This window comes from Lolium rigidum, chromosome 7 (assembly GCF_022539505.1).
Source record: "Lolium rigidum isolate FL_2022 chromosome 7, APGP_CSIRO_Lrig_0.1, whole genome shotgun sequence".
Lineage (NCBI taxonomy): Eukaryota > Viridiplantae > Streptophyta > Magnoliopsida > Poales > Poaceae > Lolium > Lolium rigidum.
In genome coordinates, this window is record NC_061514.1 from 132,839,046 (window position 1) to 132,859,480 (window position 20,435).

At 45.2% G+C, this 20,435-nt stretch overlaps 1 protein-coding gene and 1 pseudogene across 1 annotated transcript; one reads left to right on the plus strand and one right to left on the minus strand.

Moving 5' to 3' along the window:
- Positions 1–2,204: 2,204 nt before the first annotated feature.
- Positions 2,205–10,527, plus strand: LOC124669691 (annotated as a pseudogene).
- Positions 10,528–11,345: 818 nt separating this feature from the next.
- On the minus strand, positions 11,346–12,662 carry LOC124670128. Its single transcript, XM_047206631.1, has one exon. It carries the CDS (start codon positions 12,660–12,662, stop codon positions 11,520–11,522), a length of 1,143 nt encoding a protein of 380 aa, XP_047062587.1. The 3' UTR covers positions 11,346–11,519.
- Positions 12,663–20,435: the final 7,773 nt, after the last annotated feature.

Genomic DNA, 20,435 nt, shown 5'->3' on the forward strand with positions numbered 1-20,435 from the left:
TTCTTTCGAGGGTTTCTCCCGGATAAGCATCATCGTTGCCTAGATCGCATCTTGCGATCTAGGCAAGACAACGTTTATTCGTTTACCTTGTGTTGCTCGTGTCTGAAGCGTTGTTGATGGCGAGTAGCACTACTTATCGTAGATGTTTTGGGGCTTGCATAGATGCTTTTCTTACGCATATCCGCTAGCTATGCCGTCCCTCAATATCTAGCTGCCCTTACACCTATCCAGGTGTAAGGGCAGCATCTTGCTTGTTCGTTACTTAGTAGATCCGATCTGTTATAGTTGCTCCTTGTTCTTCAAGGATTAGTTTAATATCCGTATGGTTAGGCCTTGCAAACGGGTTGAACGATCCGGTAGTGCGTTAGGTGTGGTTTGTTAGTCCTAAGAGGGATGTTCCGGGAATTAACTTAATGTTGGTTTTTAGGCCTCTTTTAGGGTTAGTTTTCCATTATCTTTCGTGTCTATTAGGCTCAACTACGCGTAGGATGTTCCGATCATACGGTGAAAACCCTAAACTGTCGTAGATTGGTTTAGCTTTGTTATGATCAAGCGGGATCCCCATGTCATTGAAAATCCAACATGAACCATGGGGCGATCGGCTCTTTGAGCCGATTCGCGAGGCAACTCGAGAGCCGATAGGGCTCGTATTTAATGTTTACGTGTCCGCCATGCAGAAACTAATCGAAGCAATCCAACACCTTCCCGACCGGGTATAGGTCGGGTGGCACGCCCCTGCAACCGCCGGGACGTGTGCCGGAGCATTTGCGGGACGACGTCGAGGGACCAGGGCCCGCTGCCGCCTTGGAAGCCTCCCGGCTCTTCGTGTTGCTTAACCACTGCTCGCCGGTGGGTTTTGGCAGGCAACAGTTTTATCAGAATAAAAAATAATATTGAGCTCCAATCAGTTGTAACTTGCCATCAGCACGAAGAGGGCGCACGTGCTTCAGGACGCGATGTCACCGGCTTTGTGCATAAAAATTGCTGTCCCATGTTACTGTAATATGAGATGTGTGGGTGTTTTTGAGGTGATGTGTCTATAAGACATGCTTCATGTCTTACAAAATTGTCTTAGCTTTATAGGCAACAGAGCATGTAAGTATTATGCACCATAGGTTTTGTTCTGAAACTTTCTGTTCTTCAAATGGAACCTATTTTATCCCCAAGTGAAGCTATAAATTTGGTTATTTAACAAAAATAATACATTATCTGGTGATCCTTCCGTGTGATTTTAAAATGATTTATTAAGCTATAAGCTCATAAGGTTCTGCAGTTTCATACTCTTGGATATATATGAACAGACTGACATAAATGTAATGTACGTGGTGTGATTTTCTTTTTCTTCTTCTTTTTGATAGGATTTTTACATAACGTTGCATGTAAGAGAACTAAAATTTGGCAACATATTTCTAATGTTGTATAACCAAAATCAGAGTGAAGTGTAAGGAGATTGAGCGGGATAAACTACTGATTTTTCTAGGTTTGTTAGCACATATTGATTTATTCTGAATTCGATGCAACACATGCATGGGTAATTTGCTAGTGTATATAAAATATGAAAACAAAGGATTGGTGTTTTTATACTAGCAAATCGGTGATCTTTTGGTGCTACATTGTATATATGTACCAACAATTGGTGATGTTTAGGCTACATTTACGTATGATTTGTTGGTCTTGATTCCGTCGACCAACTAGCGTCATGCATGTTTCTTAGCTCCATGTAAACCGAGTCTTCAATATTTATAGAACTTTGCATATGATATCTTGCAATGATACTTCCGTAGAGAACCTCGTGACATCGATATACTAAGACCACAACCATCTAGAAGTATCACAATTTCTTCAGTACTAACGCAAATATAAAATCGGTAAATTGCCAATCAGCTAGCACACCCACCATGGATAGAACATGGCACCCTCCACCATCCACCCTAAACTAATGCTCCAAAGCCATCCACTAAACCACCATCTAGAAAACCATAACACCCATCACAAACACCTCAAAGCTCGAGAACACACACAAAACAACAACATCGTGAGACATGTTTGGGTGCGACGAGCGTGTGCACCAAGGAAAAAGAAACACCGCAGCAACGGTGACGCTGTCCCCCCTTTCCAGCCAGATACGCTACCGTAAACCCTGCCTCCCTATCCCCCCCAAACCCCAGCCGCTCGCTCGCTCCATGCTCGCCTGCGCCGCCGCCGCCGCCGCCTGCCCCGACCCCTAGCCGCGGTTGCCCAGCACGGCGCCCTGCGGCTTCGGCTGCGGCGGCGGGGGAGCGGGGAGGGTAGGAGGAGGAGGCAGCGGGGAGAGGCTCAGGCGCCTCGTGCACTCCGTCGCCATGGCCCCGCCGCCGCCCGCGCCCGCGCAGCTCCGGAGGTGCCCCTGCTCCGCCGCCCTCTGGCCGCCCTCCCCCTTCCACCGCCGCCTCCCCCGCCGCCGCTCCGTCGCCTCGCCCTTCATCGGCACCGGAAGGTACCCGCCCTCCCGTGCACTTTGCATTTTCGTACTAGTATTTTGTTTAATTTTCTCGGTAAAGCTTGTGCTTATTGCAATGGTGCCGTGGTGGTTGGGTTAATCATTGGGCTCGAGGTGCTTAGGGTGATTGGATTGGGTGCTGTGTTGGATTAACCCGTTGCTGGTGTCGATAGTGATGTCCCTGATAGCATTTTCTTAGTAATTATTTAATTTTTCTCGGTAAAGTGTGTGCTTATTGGCTGTATGCTCATGCGGTGGTGCCGTGGTGGTTGAGGTAATCATCAGGCTCGAGATGCTTAGGGTCATTGGATTGGGTGCTGTGTTAGATTAACCCGTTGCTAGCGTCGATAGCGATTTCTCTGTGCGATTACTGACTGTATTGTGTTTCTGCTGGAAGGGTTAGTGTGCCTCTCTTTCATGCCATCCTACTCCTAGCTATACGTTTCTTTGCAGCCCATATGTATGAGCGTGAGCTATAAAATCTGCCCCCCTGGGGTGATGTTTGAGCTATTGCATCTGCCCCCCTGGGGTGATGTTTGAGCTACCAAGCTGTTGCATCTAATTTTGAGCTACTAATTTTTATGCATTGCGTTGGTGTTCTGTGCCTAACGTCGGAAATGGTTATGGCTGGCAGGCAGGGGTACTCTCACAGTCCAGGCCTCGGAACGGGGGATAATAAAGGCCTCATGCCTGGATTTAGTTTCAAGTGGCAGGCGCAAATCAACACGCAAATTAAGCAAAGCGATGCGTACGAATGGTTGGAGGAGAGCAAGAGGCTATATTCTATCAGAATCACCAACAACGTCCTGAATCATGTTTATAATGGTTCCTTGGAAGATTGCAGTGCAAGAGAAAGAATGGCTACCAACTCTGTGGCAAAGAGACACGGCAGTGTGGAATTGGCAAAGAATCATGTGATGAGTCCTACTGCAAGTGCTATGTCAGCACTAACCAGCGCTGTTAAGGATGATGTTGAACCACTGAACAGGTCTATCCCCTCTGAAGAGGGGATCCGTTGGCCTAATGGTTCCAGTATTGGTGCTTCTCTGGCAGAGATTTCCGAAGCCAAAAAGACCCTGCAGTTTGATGGTAAGGCTAGAGATGGTTATGATGAAGTTGAACATGAATGCACAGCCAAGACGACGATTAATGATGACGTTAAACCGCTGAACAGGCCTAGTGGTTCTGAAGTGGATATCCAGTCACCTAATGGTTCCAAGATTGATGCTTCTCTGCCAAAGATTCGAAAAGTAAAAAGGAGTCCTAAATCTGCTTCCGCTGACAAGGCCGTAGATGGTCAGAACGACGCTGAGCATGAATGCACAGACAAGACAACGGTACAGCCTCCTCCAGCTAAAGCTCCCTTGTCTGAAGAGGCTAAAGAAGCACGGAAGGCTCTTGCTACCATCTACAACAAAGTTCTGGTGGTTGACACTGTCGAGTCAGCTAGGAGCGTTGTTCAGTTACTTACCACCAAGTACAAGAGCTTTATTCATGCATGTGACACAGAGGTAATGCATGCAAACCATTTTGTGACTAGAAAGGGGTTATCTTCACATTTATGTGTCATTGCTTGTTGCCTAATATTAACATTTTTTATTTAAACAGTAGATAATGATTTTACCTGAAACTGCCCCCTTTACTACGAGGTGTCATGGTTCTACGTATAGTTACACAACCCACACCAGATATTTCAGAGTTATTTACTACTTATGCAGTTATGCTGCTTCTCAATTCTAACTATCCACGCCAAACAAGGGCAAAAGTCAGTCTAATAGGTGCCTTCATTAATAATAAACATCATTAGTTGGTGCCCACTATCACCTTGATTTAATGATATGTAATATTGCTCGAAATTGAGTTGTGTTAAAAAGTTCTTACATTTTGAGCACATCCTGATTTCTAGCGAACGTCATGATTCATGGTTGTACAATGCTATGCAGGTAGCAAATATTGATGTTAAACAAGAGACACCAGTTGCCCATGGAGATATCACATGCTTTAGCATCTATTCTGCCAGCTCTGACGCTGAAGCTGATTTTGGAAATGGTAAAACATGCATTTGGGTGGATGTACTGGATGGTGAAAAAGATGTCCTCATGGAGTTTGTCCCCTTTTTTGAAGACCCGTCGATCCGGAAGGTGCATCTTTCTTTCTTGCTTTTTTTTTTTTCTGATGCAAGGAAATAAATTCAGGCTTGTTTGCTCTTCTTTATGTGCCTTATGCAGTACACATGCAACAAATAACAAGATCATCATTGCATGTTTGCAACTACAGAAATAGTTCAGAAAATGTGTGACTGCATCACGATCAGCTGTTTAAGCTCAGTTCTACAAGCGTTCAACTTCATGGATTACAGATGCTTTTATTAAATGTTATTTTTTTCGCCTCACTCTAGACTAATATTACTTCTTTTTGTCGTTCTTAGCTAACTTTACTATTTCTATGGACTTATAGGATTACTAATCTACATTGTTAGCTACTTCTTTATAGTTTTCTAAAGAAGCATCTCGTTTTCCTCATCTAGGTTTGGCACAACTATAGTTTTGATAACCATGTTATTGAGAACTACGGGATCAAAGTTGCTGGATTTCATGCCGATACAATGCATCTTGCACGGCTTTGGGACTCTTCAAGAAGATTGGACGGAGGATATTCACTTGAAGGACTCACAAATGATAACCGAGTCATGGGAGTTGTCCCAAAGGAGCTACAAAAGATTGGAAAGAGATCAATGAAAACCATCTTTGGCAGGAAAAAGATTAAAAAGGATGGCACCGAAGGAAAAATAACTACCATGGAGTCTGTTGAGACTTTGCAGAGAGAGGACAGAGAGCTGTGGATCAGCTATTCCTCTTTAGATTCAATGAGTACCTTGAGGCTTTATGAAAGCTTGAAAAGCAAGCTTGAAAAAAGCACTGGACTTTTGATGGTTGCCCCAGAGGTTCATTGTATGATTTCTATGAGGAGTATTGGCGTCCTTTTGGTGCCATTCTTGTAAAAATGGAAACAGCTGGAATGCTTGTCGACCGTGCTTACCTGGCAGAGATTGAAAAAGTTGCTGTTGCACAACGAAAAGTAGCTGCTGATAAGTTTCAGAAATGGGCGTCTAAACATTGCCCTGATGCAAAGTACATGAATGTCAATAGTGATACCCAGATTCGGCAGCTCTTCTTTGGTGGCATAGAGAATAGGTACAATTATCACTCTGTTTTCGTTCCTTTTAATATTAATTTGGTTTTGAGATATGCATGATGCTATGCTTTCTCGGAAGATATCTGACATACGGATCTTTGTCAGGATGTAGTTAAATTAGGTACTTATCCATGCTCTAGCCAGTTTATCCATTAGACATGATTAGGTATGAGCTGTGCGTGTTTAAAATTACCGAGAAAAAAAAGAGATAGACTTGATGTGTCTACCTTTTCTACCTAGTCTAGACATTATTTGCATGCAACTCCTAGAGAATTGATTTGTTCTTATTTAATCTTTCTGCAGGCGCACACCTGGTGAATTTTTGCCAAAGAGTAGAACTCTTAAAGTGCCAAATGATGATAACACAGTTACAAAGGGAAAGAAGGCTCCAAAATATCGTACAATTGAACTTTTCAGCATTGTAGAAGATCTGGAACCTGAGATATTCACTGCAAGCGGTTGGCCTTCAGTCAGTGGGGATGCACTGAGAAATTTGGCTGGGAAACTGAAAACTGATCTTGCTTACACAATGGACGTTGCAGAGGATGATGAATATGTGAGTGATTCAGAAAATTTTGAGGATGATGTAGAAGATATTTCCGCATACGGGACTGCATACAAAGCATTTGGAGGAGGAAACAAAGGAAAGGAAGCATGTTATGCCATTGCAGCTCTCTGTGAGATCTGTTCTATTGATTCGTTGATATCCAACTTTATTCTTCCCTTACAGGTGAGCTGGCTCCACTTGCTGATTGCTGTAGTTGTCCCTTTTCAGTGACACCGTGTGCCAGTTTCGTTCTAGCGGCTACCGTCAACTATTATGGCCTTACTTTTCTATCTGGTTCTTAATCTTAAATATCTTGCTTGTTCACATAGGGAAATCGTATATCCTGTAAGGAGGGAAGGATCCACTGCTCATTAAATATCAACACAGAAACTGGGCGTTTGTCAGCAAGGGCGCCAAATTTACAGGTTACTATCTTTTGCGTTTTGTCAGGGGAGTTTTTGCATGCCTGTGTTAATATAATGTTGTTCTTGAGGTTGAGACTTAGCCTTTGTCTATTTGCATCTGATATAGAAGTAAACTTTCAGAATAGTACCTCAATATGTAATATTTGAAGTTCATGTATGGTTATGGAGTTCAAATGGTGTCAGTTTCTGATACTCCAATGTGCGCTTGGGCAAGCACTGTAAAACTTAGATGTTGTTAATTACCGAGGGCCTGATCTGCAGATGGATGCACATGCACATCTTTATTCATTAAAGTTTACTAAACACTTGCTAAATAAAACTTATCTAATTGAGCTTGCTCAGTGGTCATTGGGCCCTTTTTATTCATTAATTGAGCTCTATCAAAAGCAAGCATGTGTATTCAATGAATGTAATGGCTCAGTAATAATCTTATCATGCTGCATCATTTGTCATATTGATGAGATGGTTTTAAATGCTGTACAATCTGGGCCAGTTATTGTAGATCTTGGTATTGTTTTCGACATACCACCAAAATAACTTATTGAACTCTTGACAATTCCTTCATGGCAGAATCAACCTGCACTTGAAAAGGACCGGTACAAAATCCGTCAAGCTTTTGTTGCAGCTCCGGGGAACTCTCTTATTGTTGCTGATTATGGTCAGGTATGCTAGTAACACTTCAGAAAGATTACCGAATGTTTCTAAACTGATATGATTAAAAAGACAAATGACATACTTTTGTTCCCTGCAGCTGGAGCTCAGGATCCTGGCACATCTTGCTAATTGTAGAAGTATGTTAGATGCTTTCAAAGCTGGTGGTGACTTCCATTCCCGGACAGCCATGAATATGTACCAGCATATTCGTGATGCTGTTGAGGAAGAGAGAGTGCTCCTTGAGTGGGATCCTCAACCTGGTCAAGAGAAACCCCCCGTGCCGATGTTGAAGGTAAATCCAGTTTCAATAATATTTCTAGAAGTTATTGTGACACCATTTTGAAAAAAATCACTTTTAGACCCAACTCTAAAATTGTTTTCAAGTTTGAAAAATGAAGTTCTCCTAGAATCCACGGTGGAAAAGTAGATGTTGTTTCTTAAGCTTACGTATAACAATGATCAGGCATGTCCCATTATTGTTTTCATACCGTCCACTTTCCATATCATTCAGTAGTATTCTGACTACCCTACTTCAGAGCGTGGAGGTTCGAGTCCTCTTCAAGGCATAATATGGAGAATGCTCATTCAATCAGCATTTCCCGTGGCAGTATTCCGAAAATCTGCGCCTGGCGCTCTCCTCTATGTTCTGAGGTCCTTAACCATCGCCCTGAGAAAAGTAGACAGTAAAAGCCAAAATAGGTTAAATATAGCCTGAACAATCCTAAAAATCCCTCGAAGGAGATAATAAAGAACCCAAAGCAGATGGTATCCTACTGGAAGGGTGGTCTTAAGAATCCAAAAGAGGTTGCTCAGAAGAGCTAGATGTATTCCAACCGCCATTACTTTCGCGTAAAGACTTCTTTTTACGTGACAGAAAAAAATGACTACGAATTCCCCCTTTTGTTCGAATATCCTGCGGAGTTTGCTATAATTAGTCTCACCTTTAGGATGATATTTTGTGACTGGTCAATTCCTCTACTATTAAGTTAGTATATTTCTTTGTGAACACTCTTATCCTCTGTTCTTAGATTTCATGCCTCTGTCTTACTTGGAGGCTTGTTTTTCGCTTCTCATTTTTGGGGTTGGACAAGTGTCACATCTGTTTGGACCCCGAACTTAGCTTTACTTTCGAATGAATGTTTATTTTATGTATGATGTGTTCTTTTTCTATAGCAACCGGCAGGAGCGCTGCCTTTTTCATTAAGAAGAGGGAATTCTGTACAGGGAGGGCCTTTTTTTAGGGGGGAAACATTCCGAGGAAACCCCAAGATAGGAAAACTACCACTCAGTCGTTTGGAGCTACTGCCAGGGTAGTTACCCCAAAGGCCAAAGCACGCTGCCTAATGTCCTCATTCGCAGTGTATCTTAAATAAAAAACTTAGCTTCAGTAGTATCTTAATGTCACATGTATATTTCCCCTCAGTTTTCTTCTTTTTTGCATTGTATCTTAAATTGATTACTCTAATTGTGTTAACTTCAATCTGTCTCAGTTCACATGATGCTCTATTTAATGTTCTGTGCATTTCTTTGGAACTAGATCCAGGAAATGTAAATATTATTTTACTTGTAAACTAAGTTTGATGTTTTACTTGTGATTTAGGATGCCTTTGGTGCTGAGAGAAGGAAAGCTAAGATGCTCAATTTCTCCATCGCATATGGAAAAACAGCTAATGGGCTTGCTCGGGATTGGAAGGTACAAATTTGACAAATACACCTCTTCAGTTAATAGCAAGACCTTGAACTTCGGTGCACACTTTGTTCTGTTACCAGTTTGGACTTTGGACTAGGTTCATACTGATCAGCTAGAAACTGGAAATTGTGATTAGTCATGTTCATTATATTCACTAGTGATACTCTTTAACATTTCAATGATTTTAATAGTTATCTCATTAATATATCACAGCTATAAATTCTCTCTCATTAATGGAACAGAACCATGGTCTTTTCTTCTTAGCTTTCCAGAAAGTATCACCCAAGTTGTAACCTGTTTCCTTCACAGGTAAAACTTAAGGAAGCACATGATACACTGGATCTCTGGTACAGAGATAGACAAGAAGTTTTGGAATGGCAAACGAAACAGAAAGCATTAGCACATGAGAAGTCTGAGGTATATACATTGCTTGGACGATCACGCCGTTTCCCCAACATGGCCTATTTGGCTAATAATCAAAAGAAGCACATCGAGCGTGCTGCTATAAATGCTCCTGTACAGGTAAATCTTGTCTAGTTCAAAAAAGAAAGTGGTCAAGCTTAATGTCGATACTAAATCTGTAGTTTTTGTAACACCGCAGGGAAGTGCAGCAGATGTTGCCATGTGTGCAATGCTTGAGATAGAGAGGAATAATCGTCTGAAGGAGCTTGGTTGGACCCTCCTATTGCAGGTATATATGCTTGTAAGCTTTCGTAGCACTGGACGGTTTTCACCAGTTCAGTTTTCCTTTGATGCGGAAAAATAATAATTTGCACGGATGTTATGCCTCTGCCACCACTCCACTGTTGTTATTTTTTCTAGTCAAACTGGAGAACCGTCGATGATTTCAATAAAGGTGTCTTCTCGCGATTTTGAGTTCATTGACTGCAAGTCTGCAAGTGCACATGCAACACCTAGTTGGTTTTTATCTTTAAATGCAACATCTAGTTTCAACCTAGCAGAACTAACAGATCCACCTTTCAGGTGCACGATGAAGTGATACTGGAAGGACCTTCAGAGTCGGCTGAGGTAGCCAAGGCGATAGTGGTCGAGTGCATGTCTAAGCCCTTCTACGGCACCAACATCTTGACGGTTGACCTGGCTGTCGATGCAAAATGTGCACAGAATTGGTACGCGGCCAAGTAGACTCCCGACATCGTATTACCCCCTCCGTCGACTCCCAGCATGGCGTAGTTGTGCCCCAGAAGTGCATCTACTCCAGCCAATTTCGGTCCGTTTTGAGCTGGTGTCAACTGCTTGTCCTATGTGCGGCATGCAGCAGCGAAGGCACTGTGTACACTACCAGTTAGGTTGAGTAGCTGGACTCTCCACACCCCCCTTAGTATGACTGAAGGTAGAGGAAAGTAGGAAAGACTTGGCATGCATATTGTCTATATGATTTCCTTAGTATGCAAATGTGTATTAGGTTAGATGACCTGTTCTGCTAATGTCTCTAACACGTCCATTGAGCTATAACTTGTTTGATCGATCCTGAAATGCAGCTCAGGATGAGCTTTCCCTCTAGGGATCTTCCACCTTTTGCATAATTTTATAGATGGTTCCTTGTCTTGATTTGCAAGAACTGCCTGCATCCAATTCCATGCATGGCACGGCCGGTCCTAGCCTCATCTACACAAAAACAATGACATTAGCAGTGCACTTGGGGAGTCATGTTGGACCATGAATCCATGATAACTCTCCCTCCCTGCCTCTCTGGTAGGCTGTGTACCGTCTCATTCTTGCCACCATTCGCCATCTTTCATCTTTATTATCAAGCTTAACCAGTGCCTGGACGATAGATACTTCGCAACAATAGGACAGCTGGATCATAGATACTTCGCAGCAGCGAAAGGTGCAGAAACAAAGTCTTGATAACTGGGTAAAGATGCAGCGAAAAACGATGAAAAAGGGAAATTCACACTAGTCATTAATGGCAATTAACAGTTGGGTAATGTTATGCTGGTCAGTCATATATCATTTTTTTTTTTTTTTTGGAAATAACCCTGGTTCCATTAAAAATGCAACCAATAGTTTAGTACTGGTCCGGCCAGTCAGCATGTTCAGGTCCAGGTGATCGGCAGCAATTCCCCACGCCGATGGTCCAACAGCACCAACAGCATCAGGTTGTCGTGCAACAGGCTCTAATCAGACCTTGCACAGCAGTTTCCAGCTTCTGATGGTCGACGAAAGCTTGCTTAACATCAGTTTGACACATGGCCATCTTAACCCCTGAGAACACATCTCATTACGAACTGTCATATAGCACGAATTTCTGTATCAGAACTAACAATATATGACTCACCAACATATCTTCATACAAAATTGTGAAACAACAGATCAGACAAATGTCAGAATCGACAATGTCTATAGTGATTCAGTCAACAACACAAGATGGCGATTCAGTCGTATACTACGGTATGTTGCAAACTCATCTATACAACACTGTGAAACATAACAGATCGCACAAATACCAGAATCAACAATGTGAGTGGTGATTCAGTCAATAACACAAGATGGTGATTCAGTCACCTAGTTTGTTTGTGTCTGTCCTTGCGATTCAAGATATCGCTCGAGGAGTTGAGGAACATCTTGTTTGTATCTGTGTATGTACCTCTCCAAGAAGACGGCCTCCGGCAGCCTCACTACGGTGGCCAGGGTCGTCTTCCGGATGACGATGCCTCTGGAGCGCAGGGCCTCGAGGGCACGGAGGCGCGGAGCCATGCGCTTGTCGACGCTGAAGGTGAGCAGCACGGGGTTGTTGACGACGCAGCCGAGGCCGCACGCGGTGCTGAGGAACTCCACCTTGCGCCGCAGCATCTCCTGGGAGCTGAACATGAAGCAGGGCGCGCGGCGGAACATGGCGGCGAACTGGTCGTCTGTGCACCCGAAGCCTCTGGTGACGACGGCCTTCTTGGTCTCGAAGGCGTGCACGCCGATGTTGTGGAGCGCGAAGAGGCACCAGGTGTACATCCCGGAGGTTGGCGGGAGGCCCGCGGCGCAGGGCTGGACGCGGGCGACGAGCGCCTTGAGCTTGTGGGGCGACTGCATGATGATGGTGGGCTGCAGGCGGACGAGGGCGGTGAGTCGGGGCTCGGGCAGGCCGACGGCGCGGAGCGTGGCGAGGTTCTTGAGGAGCAGGTCGACGGAGTACTTGAGCAGCCAGGCCTTGGCGAGCCATTTCATCAGCAAGGTGGTGGAGCCGAGGAGGTCGAGCCAGAGGAGGACCCGGGGGAGGAGGTTGGAGTGGACGCCGTAGGTGAGCGCGGAGGGGAAGAGCGCGAAGAGGCGGGCGGCGTCGGCGCGGCTGAGGCCGAGCGCGCGGAGGGCGGTGAACTTGGGGGCGAGGGTGGCGTCCACGTCGCTGAGGAGCACCGCGGGTCTGTGGGACACGATGGCGCGGACCTGCGCCTTGCCGAGGCCCTGCGAGCGGAGGAAGGCGAGCACGGCGTCCGGCCTGTCCGCGGTGGCGAGGCTCGAGAACCGCGGGGCGGCCTTGGCGGCCGCCTCCGGCGAGAGGCCGCAGGTGGAGACGAGGTACTCTTCTGCCATGAAGTGCGGCTTGGAGGAGGTGGAGAAGCGGAGATGGCCGGGGGAGTAGGGGATGGGGAGTGGGAGGAGCCGGGGTGGAAAGGGGACGGTCGCGAGGCGGCGGGCGAGACGCCGCAACGCCATGGATGCGGCGGACGGACGGTGGCACAGAGCTGTAACCTGAACGATCTTGAATTCGTAAACGTCAGAGTGGAAACGTGTTCTATCCATACGCCTTCTAGATCCCTTAGAGATATTTTTTTTTTTGGAAAAACAAATACGCCTTCTAGAACCTGAAAAACCACTAAGCCTTCAAAGGATCTTGGAAGAAGAAAGAGTTTAAAAATCTTAAAAATTTGTTGATTTTCTTTTAAACTTTAGTTTGTAATTGCTCATGTATCTCTACCATGTACTACTTGCTACTTTAAATATATAGAGAGAATTCCTTATTTGGTCCTGTCTAAAGTTTGCCTTCTTTTCTTGGCCCTGGTAAAATTTGTCTTCCTTTTTCGACATACAAAGTTTGGTTGGTTCATTATTTGGCCCTCTAGTACAGTTTAACCACTAACGGTGTATCTAAGATTACACTTTTGCCCATGCTGTAATATTTGATCAGATTTAAAAAATAGAGAAAAGAGAAAATAAGGAAAAAAGAAAAAAACAACGCTGCATCAAACCCGACCCGCCCGACCCCGACGGGCCAAACCACCTCGCTGTCTCCCTCCAAACGCCGGCCACTCCCATCGCCGCGCCGCCCCCTTCCAAAGCCCACCACCGCTACCTCGACCGCACCCCCTCCTCGACCCTGAGTCCCCGACCCCGACGGCGGCTGACCGTAGAAGTGGCGGCAGCGGCTCATCTCGCGGCGGAGCGGCGGTGGCTCGGAGGCAGGGACTTAGCCATGGGAGTAGAAGGTGCGGCGGAGGGAGAAGGTGCGACGACGGAGCATCCATCCGCGAGCTCTACGGTGGGCGGGGCTGCGGCTTTGGGCTCGACGTTCGCAGGGTTCAGTCACCGGCATCCCTGGGTGTTAGGGGCTGCTGCTGGCCTGGAGGGTGGCGGCGAGCCGTGGGCGTGGTCGGCGGAGAGGCCTAGGGACGGCGGCGGCGTCGCCTGGACTTGGGCCGTGGGGGACGGCCGACGGTGCCGAGTCCTGGGCGTGGGGCGGCAATGACGGCAAGGGTTGGTGGTGGTGCTGGAGGCGTTGCTGCGAGCGGCCTCCGTCGCCACCTGCTCGCCCCGCACCTTGTCCATCCGCCGTCGGGGTCGGTTTGGTCAAGCCGTCTGGGTCGGGGTCGGGCCTTTTTTTCTTCTCTATTATTTTCTCTGTTCCTTTACTGATCTACTGATGGGGGTATGAAAGTCCAGAAAAAAAAGTTTGACGGAAGCAGCTAACAGAACTGACGGGAGGACCAAATAAGGAACCAACTAAACTTTGTGTGTCAAGAAAGGAAGCAAAATTTTGCCAGGGCCAAAAAAGAAAGGCAAACTTCAGCCAGGGCCAAATAAGGAATTCTCTCAAATATATATGGTACTTTAAGAACAAATGATGAGTTACTAGCATGAGATAGTCTCACTCGTGGTCCCTACTACTTATGAGATTAAGATCAAGTCTGCTCGGAAAAAGTAGTACTACTCATCATTTCTAGTAGGTCAACGCATAGGAAGCCAAAGATATTTTCTGAAGATTGTTTACATCTTCGAGTCGCTCCCTCTCGAGCGGCTCTGGAGGCCCCCTCCCATCTCAAACACCCTGCGCCTCCACCCCGGTCCCCTAGCCGCCACCGCTTCCCTTGCCGGCAGCGGTAGCAGCACCCTCCACGTCAAAGACGACGACATGGATGGCGAGGTGCGGCCCGCTGGGGTTCCTCGGGATATGGGGAACTCCCATGGGAGCACAAAGCGGTGCGTTGGGATTCCTGAGGCCTTCCGTCGGTGACTAGGAGGCGGTGCGCCCCCAACGAGTATTCGACGAGATCTAGGCTAAGGCTGATCTGGCCAGATGGGTTCAGCCAATGTTGGGGCAACGTGGTATGGCGGCTCCTCGGGTCACCGACACCTGTAGCCTTGCGCTTGGACCGCCTCTTTCCTCTCCGGCCAATGCAGTTCGCCTAATTTTTTTTTCTCTCAGTCAATTCCTTGTCAGGTCAAGACAAGAGTCAACTACTTTGTCGATAAGTGGGTACCTATTGTGTCCTCAGGACATAGGTTTGAGCTTTTTCTGGTGAAAGAAGAAGATGCTACATACACAAGAGGACCATTCTCGAATTCATTCTGCATGTCACACAACATTGCTCTCCATGATGTTCTGAACTTCACATTAATCAGACAATCCACAACTGAGGAAGGAGTTGAGGAAGATGAAAATGAGGAAGGATTTGAGGAAGGAGCTGAGGAAGATGTGCTGCAAGAAGTTCTGAACAGAGTTGAGCATGTGTTTAAAATGACATCCTGTGCCCCTAATGGTGGCATCAATTAATTCAATTATATTCCTTGCGGTATGTGCTTTTCTCTCGAAATGTATATGTATTGTCTGCCAATCTGGAATCATTTTAATGTTGTTAATTTCAATTTACATGCCAGATATGAACCCAACATCAAAGAGGGTTTTCACAGGAGTATGTGCGGTATGTGCTTTTCTTTCGATAGTTTACCTTCAACGTACCCTCACACATTCTACTACAACATAAGAGGAAACCACATCTTCGATAGAAAAAATAGCGTTCAGTATAAGCTCCACTCGGTTCACCACTTCACTAAATTCATATCAATAAAAGCGAACCATCGGCATTCCATCGAAACACATAACAGGCCATTTTCTTCAGTGGGTAGCACGACATGTATTTGTTTCACTTCCGACATGATGAGCGGCAGGACAGTTACTGAAAAGAACCAAGAACACAGGAGTGCTCAATTCACTATTGAGTAGCTTTAACCTTCAGACGTTCTGCTACGACGAAGGAAAGCAGAAACCACAGATTCGTCGCATAACCAAAATGAAACTCCGGCATTCCATCAAAGCACCGAACAGGTCGTTTTCTCCAGTGGGTAGCCACATCCACAAGCGTGCACAATACATGAAACCATTGAGGCCAACTAAACTATGTAAGCCTAGCTACAGTACGTCATTCCAGCGAACAATGCCACCAGCAGACAAGTGAGCACCTCTATTCGCACTTCTTGTTCCTTCTTTTTACTGAAACTGGTTCATTCCCTCCATACATATCGAGAATGGTATTCTCCACCACCTTCCCCAGACCACCTTTGGTTCGCAACAATCTATAGATCCCAAGCCAGTAGAGTCTGCCATGCTTCACACCAACGGCTCCGTCATAGACCATTGTCAAATACATGTAGATGTTGAGCGACCTGAGATCAACAGATATTTCTGATTACATAAGATGAAAGCAAAAAAATGTATTCACACAGCTACGAAAGAAAAATAAAAGACAAACTGTTTTGCTTTATGTACGGTCAACTCTATGCTGAAGATGGAATATCATAACTAAACTCGGTAGCTGCATTAGTTATGAACACAATGCCTAACTTAACATGACAGTCTGGATTCAGCAAAAAATTCTTCATCAGCATTCAATATCATTATCTTGAGAAAAATGTGCATTACAGGTTAATAGACCCAGTTCGTTGGACAGAAACAACAGCTGATGCTCTACAAGGTGTTCCAAAGCATATCTACCTAACATACACTAAGTAACACCCACGCCCCCTAAATACAAACCAAGTTGTAACGAGGAACATAAATGTTTTGCTTTTATGAGAGATCAACCCTTTGCTGAAGGCGTAATGTCTTAACTCATAATTCCAGCAGTTCCTACTTCCTACGCACATGATACCAAATTCAGTAGACACATTACTTGTGTACAATGACCGATTTAACCTGACAATCTGGATTCAGCAAAAGGCTATTCATCAGCATGCACATTATCTTGAAAAAAGAACTGTTGTACATGATCAGGTGAGTAGATCCAGTTCATTGGACAGAAACAGCGGCTGGTGCTCTACAAGAAGTTCAAAATCATGTGTACCTAACACGCACTAAGTTTCTATCAACACCCACATGCCCTCAATCTGAACCAAGTGGTACAGAAAGTACTTTATTCAGGAACTTAAATCAATAAGAAAGACTGGAAAATGAAAGGTGAGAGCCCCTGAAATAAGGCCTTTCTAACTTGTACATCTGTACCCTTCCAAAAAATCACTGGCAATCCAGGGTTTGAGGACAATTCAATTCTGTATACATACAAAAATTTGTGAAACATCTGCTATGTTCTGTGCAAAATAAACAAGGGAAGTATATAAAAGATAATGCGCTTTTTTTCACAGTGCACATATAATCATTTTTTTCTTGATTTTTGTTGTCTGTATATGGAGGAACAAGTACTACTAGTATCATGATTATTTATGGATCATTTTTCTGTGTGCGGACTGCATATGCCCTAGTATGAAAGGGCCTTTGTATCCTCTCCAGAGTCAGCTATTATTTAGCCATTGTCCCAAACTCAATTTATTCTTCAAGGCACTTAGTTCAAATGTCGCAGGTTTGGAACATTGCACTATATTCAGAAAGGCCTTAAGAACTCGTATACAATTTTAGCAGATAAAAGGTCCATGCACCTAGTTTTTATTTCAATGGCAACATGACATTGATTAATTATACTTATACACCAGGGAAAAGTAAGTCAGCCATGATCAATTGGAACTTTTCGTTTCTTTTAGAATACACATCAACTGAACTTAAATTAAATAACCGTGACTCAAAGATTAAGAATCAAGAAAGATAATCTAACTCTTATGCCGCAACACTTACCAGATAAATTCCACCAGAAACCGGTAGAAGCCCTATCACCAGCAAAGAAATACATACAAAGATTAATTAATGAACCATCTAACTATACAATCTTCCTCAAGAAAAGAGTACGTGCAGCATGTTGAGCCGTATTTTAGGTGTAAAATATCAAACCTGAAAAGAGCTGTTATCCTTGAAAGACAACACAAGTAGAAGGACTGCAGCAAAAAAAAAGGGGGGGGGGGAATCATATCAGTATAGTGCAAAATAACCACAGAAAACTAAGTATAGATAAACAACACATATCCAAACCATGTAATTTGTCCATGTGCATGCTAATGTATTATTGGAGAAAAATAGAAATTAATGAAAAGAGAAAAGATATGGTAAACAGAAGTCTTCCAAACTCACCTAGCTGTATCCTTGCACAAACGCTAAATGACCTTCCATCCTTTTGTAACTGGGCTGATAAGGCACTTAACTTGTAGAAAATATATCCAAGAACGATGTCCATGAACAGGTTAGGTGTTGTTTTGCATAGCTGGCACAACCCAGCAACGAGTAACAAAGCGCCTGCACGGACCACGAGATCTCGAGTGTCTCATAAGCCATATCCTTCAGGTTATCTACTGATGTTGCGTTATCAGTTCATGCATAACTAAACTGTGTCTACAACTTTGATGTAGGTTTGCAGTCTAAACTATGTCTACAACAATGTTCCAAGAATTTCCCAATGCAGGATTCTGATCTAAACTAAAACATAGAAGTGTAGAAACAATACAATGATGATGTTTAGCATTAGTAAATGGACCAAAACACTATAGAAGTTCAATTCATGACTGTACACTTGTTTTCTTTTTCTTTTTACCTGAGAGGGTGCCGGCGTGGAAGCTGCGGCAGCGAAACAAGTTTCCAGCAGCCATGATCTCGCGCAGCGTTAGCACGACGGATTCGAGGGGGCCAGCGACGAGGGCGTGCCATATAGCATCCAGTTCTTTACGGCCCTGACCAGCTGGAATACAATCGGCAAGAGGGAAATACTCGCCGTCTTCTTCGAGCAGCGCCTCCATCCACCAACGGCCAGGCGGCATGGGTTCCGAGTCTGAGTCCAAGTTGTGGGGGTACCTCCAGACAGTGGGGGCGACGCAAGACAGCTTCGAGCCGATTCTACTGATACGGTTGCTGCGCCCGAGGAAACCGGCGCTGCGCGCCCATGCGGATCGGGGGACCGCGGCGCCGGCGGAGTAGCACCGGAGAGAAGATGACATGGCGGCTGGATTTATCGCCATGCTTGCGGTCTTGGACGCCGCTTATGGAGGGTTCGATTTGCTCTTGTCGGATTAGTTGAGGGTAGGAGGGTAAGGGAGGGGGAGGCGGCGGCGGCGGCGGGCACAATGTTCGACGAGTTTCTGTTGCACGGAAAGTTAAATATTTGTGTCGAATAAAAATAGTTTTACTGGAGTAGTGAATACTACTGTACCTCCGTTTTAAAAAAATCAAACCAAGTAAAATTCGACTAAATTTTTAGAAAAATCTATCAACAAATATGATATTTTGTAGATACCATATAAAAATATATTTTACTATCTATCTAATGACATTGATCTTGTATTTTGCATGTCAATGATTTTTGGTAAAAATTAGGTTAAACTTAACATAGTTTAACTTTCTAAAAATAATATAAGTTTTCAACTTTGAAATGGAAGTAGTATAACATTTGTAGAATTAATCCACACTTACAATACCAAATACATATATTATAAAATATGTTTCATGATGATTTATAGGATACAGTTGATGTTTTTTTTTCTTACAGGTCTAGTTCTCACTCGAGTGACCATATTCTCCGTGGCAGTTGGAGCTGCCACGTTGCTACTGTCGACCGAACCCGACCTTGTGGACCGTGGTTGGCGCACTGCCGCAATGTCTCGTCGTCCCGTCTTGGCCAAAGCTCCTTCTCCACCGGTTTACGGTCACACCAACGATTCCTCTAAGCCCTACCTCCTTTTTCTAGCATCGGCAATCCTAAGACCTGCACCCCTTGTTCTAAGGGTCCAGTCGCGTCCCCCAAACCGCGCCCGATAACTGTGTCAGATCGGTCATTTGGGAGACGCCGCACCACGGTGCTACGATTGGGAGGTGTCTCTACCCAGCCGCGTCCTCTGAAGGGGACCCCAAACTTTGTTTTATTCAAAATAAATACTTTATTCGTGATTTTGGAGATGCTTCTTCCTTTTAACATGGAAAACATTGAAGCAGACGACAAAGAGTATCTAGAAACCTTGGCAGACACAAGAGACGGCATAGAAACCTAGACTAGAGGTTGTCTTTGCCTTCTTCGTTGTCGTCGTCGCCGGAGTCGTCGCCGTGGTAGTGCATACAGCGAGACTCGTCGTCGGGGACTCTCATCTCATCGTCGCCTTCGTAGATAAAGTTCACCAAGTAGCATACTTCCAGGTTGTGGGTGCATTCAAATTTCTCCTAGCCGGTATGGAGGTACATCTTCCCTTGCCCGTTGAACAAGACCTTCACGGGCCACCGGCAAAAGCAGCAACGTACTTCCAACAGGTTCACCCTGGCCGGCTCCCGACCGGCGAGAAGTTTCGCGACCTTGTTCGAGAGCTTCTTTTTGCCGAAAGTGTCGTTGTTGATGTGGAAGACCAACTTGAGGTACTAGTCGTGGAGGCACTCCGTCTCCTCTTCCTCAAGCGACGGTGAGCGTAATGGCGACGACGAGCGTGCAACATGGCCACCCTGCCCCTTCCACGGCCATGGCGGCCGCGTCCACAACCACGGGTAGTTGAACCCGCCATGGAGCATGTTGGAGAAAGTTGGACGGCGGTGTGGCGGTGCTAGGGTTGTGGATGTGCTGCGTTAGGGTTGTGTGAGAAGGGAGATGAGTGAGCACCCGATTGTACACGCCCTAGGAAGGCAATGGGGCGGTGGCCCACATTAAAATGTCAGCACATAGGACAACACGCGACGAGATACTGCAATGTCACTGCACGGAAATTTATTTTCCTTGACCAGAGGTAGACGATGGGTGCGGCAATCTTCTGTGGATGACACAACTAGCCTGCTAGGCACCGCGTCGATTTTAGTTGCGTCCA

Excerpts from the sequence above, each read along its gene's own strand:
- LOC124670128 (XM_047206631.1), bottom strand. The coding sequence starts at position 12,662 with ATGGCGTTGCGGCGTCTCGCCCGCCGCCTCGCGACCGTCCCCTTTCCA.